Source organism: Nicotiana tabacum, chromosome 12 (genome assembly GCF_000715075.1).
Source record: "Nicotiana tabacum cultivar K326 chromosome 12, ASM71507v2, whole genome shotgun sequence".
Classification (NCBI taxonomy): Eukaryota; Viridiplantae; Streptophyta; class Magnoliopsida; order Solanales; family Solanaceae; genus Nicotiana; species Nicotiana tabacum.
In genome coordinates, this window is record NC_134091.1 from 37,525,332 (window position 1) to 37,535,621 (window position 10,290).

General features: G+C 39.8%; 1 protein-coding gene across 1 annotated transcript; it reads right to left on the minus strand.

Moving 5' to 3' along the window:
* Positions 1-8,331: 8,331 nt before the first annotated feature.
* Positions 8,332-9,812, minus strand: LOC107762052 (uncharacterized). Its single transcript, XM_016580368.2, has 2 exons — positions 9,411-9,812; positions 8,332-9,283 (listed from the first exon to the last, which is right to left on the minus strand). Exons 1-2 carry the CDS (start codon positions 9,676-9,678, stop codon positions 8,574-8,576), a joined length of 978 nt encoding a protein of 325 aa, XP_016435854.2. The 5' UTR covers positions 9,679-9,812; the 3' UTR covers positions 8,332-8,573.
* Positions 9,813-10,290: the final 478 nt, after the last annotated feature.

Consider the following 10,290-nt stretch of genomic DNA (forward strand, 5'->3'; position numbering starts at 1 on the left):
TTACTGCATTTTTCTCCCAATGTGCTTGGAATTTTGGGATAGAATATCAAATTGAAGATATATGAGTCTATTTTCCAACGCATTAAACCGTTCATCGATACGATCTCAAAATAGAGAGATATTCGCGTTTTCGCGAGAGTGCGCCAAGCTGCTCTCTATGGGGCCCACAAAGGCGGTTTAAGACATATGGACATATATAAGATACCTCAACCCCATTTTAAGTCATTATTTTTCAGTATATTCAGACCTTATAACCCTAAAATCAGTCTCTCAAGGTTCTCTCATGATCCAAGAACAAAACAAAGGGCAAACAACACAAATCAAATGTCAGCAATCCCGTGGCGCTAGTAAGTTTCTTGTTCTTCTTGTTGTTGCTGATTTTTGTGTTGTTCCAGCTTGTGTGGGAGGTTGTTTTAAGTGTTTTATGTCCTGTAAATACACCTTCAAGTTTTTAGTATCAACCCTAGGTGATTTCAAGTCTTCTAAAGTAATTCTAGTGCCGAAAAACCCGAATTAATTGCTAGTTTTGCTTCCTTGTTCTTGTGACAGAATTGAAGGGATATTTCGTGAAAAATTAAGGTCAAATTGGAGTTGTTCTTTCTGTTTAGAGGTAAGGAACCTCTTACTCTATATATATATTTAAGATTATCCAAGTTGCAGCTAAGTCGTTGAAGCTAGAACTTGTGAAATATATATCGAAAGGCTTGGTAGTAATGTTGTTGGTTGGTGGACTGTTTTGGAGGCTCAATATGATTATTAATGATGTTGTTTGGGCTGTTTGGTGATTGTATTTACTTGTGGGAAGTCATATAAATAGGGGAGATGCTGTCCGTTTCATCATAAAATAGGTTGTGGTCGATACATAATAGTTACGACGCTTAAACGATAATGATAGTGTCATTTGTCTTATTGTAGACTAAGGAGTCGTGACATTTGCATAGCTTGAGGTTGGGCAGTATATACAAGGTATGTGAGGCTATCCCCTTCATTCTTTTGTACGACTCCGATTGTACATAATGTAATGAACGAGCTCCCAAAGATACTCTACTCTTAGAAGCTAGCAGTACTTACATTGCTGCCCTTCTTATGAAACGATTGATATTGATGTTACTTCTCTTATTCTTATATTATCAATGTTGTTGGTAGTTCCTTATTCTTATAAGATTCTTGATGAAGAGTTAATCCTAATAACATGTACGAAGGATACCGACCTTACGTCACTCCGAAAGGTTCAAAATGTGATTCCAATGAGTCCAGCATGCATTATATATATGTATCTATTTTACTCTACCGAGCCGCGCTATAGTCGGCCGGGTATGGCACCTATTGTGCTACCACTGATCAGTTGGGTTTTACCGAGCTCCATGTGGCCGGGTATGATTCTACCGAGCCCTATGATGGCCGGGTACGTTTTACCGAGCCTATTACGGCCGGGTACGATATGATGATGGTGATGCCCACAAAGGCGTATGTTTTAAAAGTTTATGTATATATATGTATGTATCATGTATTTCATGTCAGTAGCCCTCAGAGGTACCTAGATGTCACAGGTTGTATATTCTCTATCCCTGTTTACATTACTGTTCTCACTTATGCTTTCCTGCCTTACATACTCAGTACTTTATTCGTACTGACGTCCTTTTTATTTGTGGACGCTGCATGTCGTGCTGCAGGTCCTGATAGACGGGTAGACGCAGCTCCCCCATCACAGTAGGCTATCCGGTTCAGCGTTAATTGGCGAGATCCCTTCTCCGGACTTGTCGTGGTCTTGGTATGCATTTTTGTTATAGACATTATGGGTATGTCGGGGCCCTGTTCCAGCAATGTTGTAGCACTTATGTTCCTTTAGAGGCTCATAGACAGGTGTCGACTTATGTATGGTTTAGAATGCCTTGTCGGCTGATTTTTGTTGTATAGTCTTTCATGGCATCATGGTAGCTCGTACCTTATATATAGTTTCTTGACAGTCTTGTCGTCCCATGTTATGTATGTTCATGACATTATCTTTCATTGTTGGATGTTCATGATCCATGTCTACTATTTTATATTGATCTTGTTGGCCCTTAAAGATAATAAGGAAGGTTAGATAAAATGTACGTTGGTGCTCGGCAAGTATGGCCCGGGTGCTAGTCATGACCCTCCAGTTGGGTCGTGACAATATCTTGAGTGTGAGCACAGAAATTTGTGTGAGAGATGAGAGAGGGAATTTTTTGAGTTTGAGGGAAAAATTTAGAGTGTTACCAGAGACCAGTAGGGCTTTAATATTTGCCTGTTTGATCACTTATGTGGATGTTTATCCGCCTCTACGCTTCTGCTTGTGCGGTAAACTAACCGCTTCTGCGAAGTGTATACATCAGCGGTGCTTTGGAGCGCTTCTGCGAAGCCACATCTGCGAGAAGAGTTCCGCAGATGCGGTTGAAGCAGAGTTCTGCTTGGAAAATCTGGGAAGCCACTGTTTTGGTTTGATTTCAACACCTCAAACTCCTTAATTCAACTCCAAAAATTCTGAAACTTGACAGATTAGTCAAAAATAATTTACTAAGCTATTCTAAAAAGAAATTTTCAAAAATGACTAAAAATTTTGTAAAACGATGGGTTGCCTCCCATTAAGCGCCGTATTTTATTCCTGGCACGACATGAATCAACTTTACCACTTTTCTCGCCACTTGGACGATATGAATTGGGCACCTAACTTGGAATCAAGCTTGTGACCACGAGCGACGAGGGGAGGTAAGTAGATGATCAAACCAAACTTTAATTTCTTCATTTTGCATTTCTTGGCTTTCATGTGAGGAATGTCATTTTGCCTTCTTGTGCCTTCAAATTGTAAAATGTATGGCATTTACCTTTCTTCCACGCAATCCCTCATTGAGTCATGTAATTCAATTCCCATATCACCACACAACTCCAATGTTGAGAAAAGCTTGGAGTGTGACATCAAGCCTCCAAATTTTAATTCTTTCCGGATTTTGACATCCTCTTGGTCCCCCAGATTACAGTCAAATTCAACCATATTTTCAGCTACACTGGTTGACTCTAATTCCATGTTTTTCTTGGCATCACCAACAAGCATGGAGTCGGTTGGCGGGTGTTCAATTCTTGATTCCTCAAAATAAAGCTCACTTTCTTCCTCGAAGTTGGACTCTTCTTGACCTCTTTCCCCACTTTCAAATTGATAGGCATAATGAGCCTCAATCAATGATTTCATTTGATCTTTCAAAGTGCGGATAGTCTCATCATTTCGATGTAGTGCTTGTTTTAAGTCCTCGAGTGACAAGCTTTGCTTCTCCTCATTTTCAATTTTGAGCATTTGAGAGTTCTTCTTGGTTTAGATCAAGTGCCAAAGGAGGATTTTCGGCTTCAACCTTAAGGAAGGTTCTTGGCTATCATTCACTTCCGAGGCTTTTTGGACCTCTAAAGCTTCAAGCATTTCTCCCATTTGTACGTTTAGCCTTTCAAGTGCCAAATCATTTTGGAGACTATTTTCCAAAAGCTCCTCCAAGGTATTTTGCTCTTTGTTTCCTCCTTCAAGTAGGCATTCTATCATGAGCTTAAACTCTCCATTTTGACCATTCTCAACTTCTTCCAGATCCATATCCCTATACTTGTTATCACAAAAAGTAGAATCATCATAGTGGGGGTTCGGGGAAGGGAAGGACAAATAAGCACAATGATCCCAATGACCATTTTGACGACCACACTTATCACAAATACTCCACTCATGGGTTTGAGATTATGCGCACAATCCACCCCGAGAGAATTTAAACAATTTTGCCACGAGTGTGGTCCTTCACAATAAGGACAAGGGTCATCAAAGTATGAACAACTACCATTCGACAAATTTTCATTACATGATGCCATTTTTCAAAACTAAGAAAATAAACAAGAAACAAACAAGAAAAATAAACCAAGATAAGAAAAATAATTACACAAATATTCACAAGTTTGGACCAAAGCACGTACGCTTACTTCTCAAACAACCTAAATACGCCAAATTGTTCCCCGGCAATGGCGCTAATTTTGATGACATCCAAATACACTACTAAAAAGTAAATGGACACGGTCGCATGCAATATAATTTACTCAACTATGAGTCATGGTCGAATCCCACAGAGAACAATATGTAGGCGATTAGGCGTGTAAGAGAATTATCACTTATTATGCTAAGCCAAACACTTAGAAACGTTTTGAGAAAATATTTATAACTAATTGCGAAAATGTAAACTAACCTAGAAAGCAAATAAAATGATCAATGGCTACAAGCATGGATACACTGGAATTATACTCAAGTAACGATCAAATGTATTTCACGATTTTACAAATATGAGCGAGTTTATGTTAATTAGCCTCGGGTAATAATTCTATATTAGCTTCTTCCGAAGACTAACAAGACTTCCTAATCGAATTATCCCTAAAACAATTAAGAGAATAAGAACACCCGAATATGGCTAAAAGTAGTTCAATACTATGCCTAGGTAGAATCTATAAAATGGAGGTTAAAACCTTAAGTTCTTGTTAATTAATCTTTCCCAACCCCAAATTATCATTTTCGAAATTAATTCGAAGTTATTGGGCAAGTCCTAGGGTTAGCTAATCCCTTTGGAAATATTAAAGAACAAGAATAATTAAAGAAACAATAATTCACTTCATAATAAATAAAAATCGCTCAATACATAAGCACAACAAGATATTTAATCCACACTTTAAATATGAATATTCCCATAAACAAGATTCAAGTGTTGGAATAAATACTACACACTTACATATACAATACAAAGTAAGGAAATGAAGAAATGAACATGAATGGGTAAGAAATTCTCAACCAAAAGCTTCAAATCTTCAAGACCCAAGTGTGTGTGCAAGAACCCTAGATCCAAAACTTGCCTTCTCTAGTTTAGGAACTGAAAAATAAGCTAAAGATGTGTTTCCAATAAGCTAGGTCGTGTATTTGTGGGTATGGAATGGAGAAAATGTGAAATGCGGCTCCGCAGATGCGGATAGCCTCTCGCAGAAGCGACCTTTGATGGGAAACACTTACTCCGCAGAAGCGGACTTTCATGCGCAAAAGTGCGATCGCAAATGCGGACTCCAAGCGCAGAAGCGCATCCGCAGAAGTGGTTCTTCTCTCGCAAATGTGATCACAGTGAAGGAAGCTTAATTTCGCAGATGCGGCCTTCTCCTTGCAAATGCGAGGTCGCATAAGCGCACAGTGTTCCGCAAATGCGGAATCACTGAAGGAATTTGCACTTGTTTTACTCTTATTTTCTCAATTCCACTTCAATTGAATTCAACTCTCTTCATGGCATCATTTACCTGAAAATCTAGCAATACATACCATAAACAGCCTCATATCATAATTAACGGATACAAAAACTAAAGAAAAGAGACTAAAATAAATGGTAAAATCACCACTCATCACTTATCTTCGAGAGGCTACGGAACTGTTAGGAAAACTTCACTTCTTTGATTCCTTATCGTGCGAATTGGTTGATTTAGAAAACTAAATCATTGGTTTTCTATTCTCTCACAGATGGTGAGGACACGCACCACTGGATCTGACGATCAGACACCCCCGCCCCATGCTAGAGCCGCGAGAGGTTGGGTTAGAGGCTGAGGAGGGACACGTGGTGCAGCCAGAGCACATGCCCCGAGCTGCGATAGAGGAGCTACCAGTAGTTCCAGCTGGGGGACAAACACCTGAGGCGCCGATTTCCACCCCAGCACATCAGGAGACCCTCGCACAATTCCTTAGCATGTTCGGTACCTTAGCTTAGGCGGGGTTGATTCCACTTGCACCAGCCATATCTCAGGCTGGGGGAGGAGCACAGACTCCCGCGGCCCGTACCCCACAGCAGCAGGTCCGGTTTGATCAGGTCCTAGAGGTTATATCGGTACAACCTGTTGCTCCGGTTCAACCCGTAGTTAGCGCAGCAGCATCTGAGGAGGAGCAGCTTAGGCTCGACAGGTTCAAAAAGTATCACCCTCCTACTTTCAGTGGATTGGCTTCAAAGGACGCACATGGTTTTCTTGAGGAGTGCCACCGTATTCTCCGCACTATGGGTATTGTGGAGACGAGTAGGGTTGCTTTTACTATGTTCCAGCTAAAGGGAGTGGCATATCAATGGTGACGAGCGTTCGAGGTGGGTAGCCCAGCTGAGGCAGCTTCACTTACATGGGATTGGCTTTCAGAGTTTTTCTTGAGAGAGTTTGTTCCTCAGACCCTTCGGGATGCATGGCGGGCAGAGTTTGAGCTGCTGCGCCAGGGTACTATCACAGTGTCGGAGTATGCTATCTGGTTTAATGATTTGTCCAGGCATGCACCTGTCTTGGTTTCTACAGTCAGGGAGCGAGTCCGTCGATTTATCGAGGGGCTCAACTATGGTATTAGGTTCAGCATGGCTCGAAAGTTGGAGGCAGATACCCCATGTCAGCAGATGGTAGAGATTGCTCGGAGGTTGGAGAGTACGTGGGGCCGTAAGAGAGATGATAGAGAGGCAAAGAGGTCTCGTGGTACGGGAGGATTTAGTGGCGGTCACGCTGCAGCTATAGCCCATCATGGTAGGGGCTATGTGAGGCGTCCAGTTTATTCAACACTTTCAGCTTCTAGTGGTGCTCTGGTTGTTCCGAGGTCTTAGGTTGCACACTTTGATCAGCCACTTTCTAGTGCACCTCTAGCACGGGGTGCCTTCAGCGGTCAGTCTAGCCAACCAGGCCCGAGCCAGTCCCAGCTGCCATTCCCACTGAGAGCTTGCTTTGAGTTTGGCGATACCCGCTATATGGTTAGAGACTGCCCCTGATTCAGGAGGGTACGCCTTCCCATATTACTCAGGCTCCACGGATTCAGTCAGGTCCGCAGACTTCCCAGGCCATGTTTGCTGCCCCAGTTTCCGCTTCACCCACTTAGCCAGCTAGGGGTGGGGGACGCGCGGGTAGAGGTCGCCCTAGAGGGGAGGTCATGCCAGATTCTATGCTTTTCCGGGTAGGATAGAGGCAGTTGCTTCAGCTTCTATCATTACAGGTATAGTTCCGGTTTGCCATAGAGATGCATCAGTCTTATTTGATTTGGGATCCACTTATTCATATGTATCATCTTACTTTGGTCCATATTTGGATGTATCTCATGATTCGTTGAGTTCTCCTATTTATGTGTCCATACCAATGAGAGACTCTAATATTGTGGACCCGCTCCACGCCCGCATGCCTCGGAGTAACCTTTCCTATCTTACTTCCTGCTGTATTTCTTTCAGACAGATATGTATTAGATATTCTAGAATCATTCTATAAAGCTTATGACTCACTTCCACCAGTTTTGGGGTGCGTATTGATGAGATTCTGTTTTTAGAAGGTTTTTATCAGTTATTCAGTTTTGTTTTTGGTACCTTGTTAATTATATTCTATTCAATTGTTAGCAAATGTTAGGCTTACCTAGTCGTAGAGACTATGCGCCATCACGATATCCTACAGAGGAAAATTGGGGTCATGACAAGAATGAAGCTTGACTTACCTATGGAGCTTCATTGTGACAACAAAACAGCCTTACAAATTGCATCTAACCCAATGTGTCATGAGCACACGAAACATATAAAAATTGATTGATATTTTCTTAGAGAAAAATTGCAACAAGTGTTTATTAAAACAACACACGTCCCAAGCAGGAACCAAACTGTAGACATACTGGCTAAAGCACTTGGAAAGTAATTGCACAGTGAAATAGTTTGCAAGTTGGGGATGATAAACATTTTCTCGCCACCCAACTTGAGGGAAGTTGTAGAAATTGATCATAGCAGTGGTTGTTGTGCATAGGCGGTTGTAGTTGTACAAAGTTAATTGTAAAGAGAGTTAGTTGGTTAGTTAATTAATTGTATAAGTTGAGGTATAATAGTAATATTATAAATAGTTCAAGGGGTACAAATATAACAACTAACTACTTCATTTTATACTTTCAGTAAAGGCAATACAGAGTAGTTATCTCTATATGCGATTGTTTTTCTTTCCACTCAAACTCAGAATCAGCTTCCCTCTCAACAACATAAATACCATTAGCTTATTTGAGGGTTTTGGATTGGTGAGAGGTGATAAGGGTTGAGCGATTTATCAATTTTCTTAATGCTTCAGCATTTGTTATTCAAAGAAAAATGAAATCAGAGAAAATACATTTGTCACTTTAAAATAATTCTTTCCACAACCTCATGAAACAAAATCGAATTTGGAAAAACAATAGCATAAATAGAGACAATTAAGCAATTATCATAAGAGAATAATTTCAAAGTCCTTCACTAAAATACATCCTGAGATATACATTGGTCAATGAAACAACAAAACACAAACACATCGAAAATTGAAATTCTTCTTTTAAAAAAGCAGACTATATACAAGTAGGAGTGCGGGTCAGCACTCCCCGAGAATCAAATACCAAAAGCTCGATTCTTCAGAGTTCATAATACCAGCACAAACTCAGATAATTAAGAAATCCAAACATCAGAAAATATAATTAATTACATATGAAGAAAATGTAAGTAAATAAAATAAAAAAACCAGAAGAACATTGATCTTGAAGTAAATTATGGATTTAATCACCTTTTCCAGCTTCGACTTCTAGTTAATTGATCTCTAACACCACCCACAACCCATGTCTCCTTTGCTATATCAGCTGATAATTTGTGGAAATCACTCCCACATCTCATTACCACTAAGCTTTCATTTTTCCTCTTGTTTTCCATTTCTTCCAAAGCTAAAGTTGCTTTCTTTTCTTCTTCATTAATGCCTTCTTCTTCTTCTTCTTCTTCTTCTTCTTCTTCTTCTTCTTCTTCTTCTTCTACAAGCCAGTTTTTTGGTGGAGCAGAACGACATCGCATAAGTAAAAGTGCATTAGGTGGTGGTGCACAATTAGGAACATCACTATTATCATCATTTGAGTTATCTTTCTCTGTTTTCTGATTCTCATCTTGCAAAACCATGAACCATTTGGAAAATACAGTTCTTGAATTTTCTTCATTATCTTCTTCATCCTTTATCTCTCTTCCCACTACGTAATTTTCTTCTTCGTCGTCGTCTTCGTCAGAAGTGATGTCATGAGCTTCTGTTGGAAATGAACCGAAGCAACGAAACTCAAACCTTATATTACGAAGACAAGTCAAGAATTGCATTGCATCTTTTTTTATTCCAATTGCTTCCATCCAATTCTTCTTTTGTGCCTTTCTGTTGTGTAGCTTCTCAATTTCTTCCATCACTGATTGCCAATTTTTGCATGAGCTCCCTGGCTTTGGCCTTACCTTTATCTGCCCTGCATACATACAAAGGCGAATCTAGAATTTAATCTCTATGATTTAGAACATTAACTTATACTACTAAATTTCAAGATTTTTGTAAACATATATCTATGATCTAAATAAAAAGCGTACGTTCAATACCTGCACAAGTGACTTTTGGTGACGTGGGCTCTGAAATTATCTCTGAATTCTTGGATTTAGACCAAAGAAGAGGACTAGATTGGGCTGCACCCCCACCAATTCTGGTGCTAATTTTCTTGAGGTCATGATTTTGGTGGCGTTTAATGGAATCTGAAGGTCTTACTGGGCTACATATTGGTTTTGGCATAAGGGATAAATGTGCTCTAGATGGAAAACAAACTAAAAGATCTGCTGATGGAGGTCCTTTCCCTTTTCTACTATTTTTCATGTTTAATCTATTTAGCTCTCTTTCTTCGTTTCTCTTCTTCTTCTTCTACTTCTTGAATGCTGTTTTGAGTTTTTAAAATACAGATATTGAGGTTTGAACAACTGTAGGAAGAGTGAGTTTTTAAAAGAAAACAAAGAGGGGAGGCAAAGGCAGTTGGACAGCTTTCTTTAGTTACTTTTTGTTGATGTGCTGCTCCCTTTTTACCATATGTTAGATGGTGCATTTTTTCTAATTATCCTCCTTTTTGCATTCTCTGTCAAATGGGGTCACAAGTGTGACCTTCCCTTTTCTTCTTTCTTTCTTAATTCTTAGCTAGCTTCTACTTTTTCTCCAACCCCTTTTGCCTAACAAACTTAATTAAAATAAAGAAAGAAGCATAATATTATTAAAAAGGAAAAAAGAAAAGTAGTTCAAAAAGGATAAAGAAAAGAAAAAGTTTAGATGCCCACGAGCTTTGTTTCATGATCCAATCATATCATCAACTTGTGAGACCATGCCAGCCAGCTTAGGCAAAGCTCATGCTATAGAGCTATTGGCCACAAATTAAATCAACCAAAAATATGCATATACCAAAGTTCCTTCGGTTGGAATAAGTCAATTTTTGACTTGGAG

What these genes read in the sequence shown, in the direction of transcription:
- LOC107762052 (XM_016580368.2), bottom strand. Translation starts at nt 9,678, where the DNA reads ATGAAAAATAGTAGAAAAGGGAAAGGACCTCCATCAGCAGATCTTTTA. An exon ending in ACCAAAAGTCACTTGTGCAG is followed by an intron (nt 9,284 to 9,410) that starts GTATTGAACGTA and finishes GTATGTATGCAG; the next exon opens with GGCAGATAAAGGTAAGGCCA.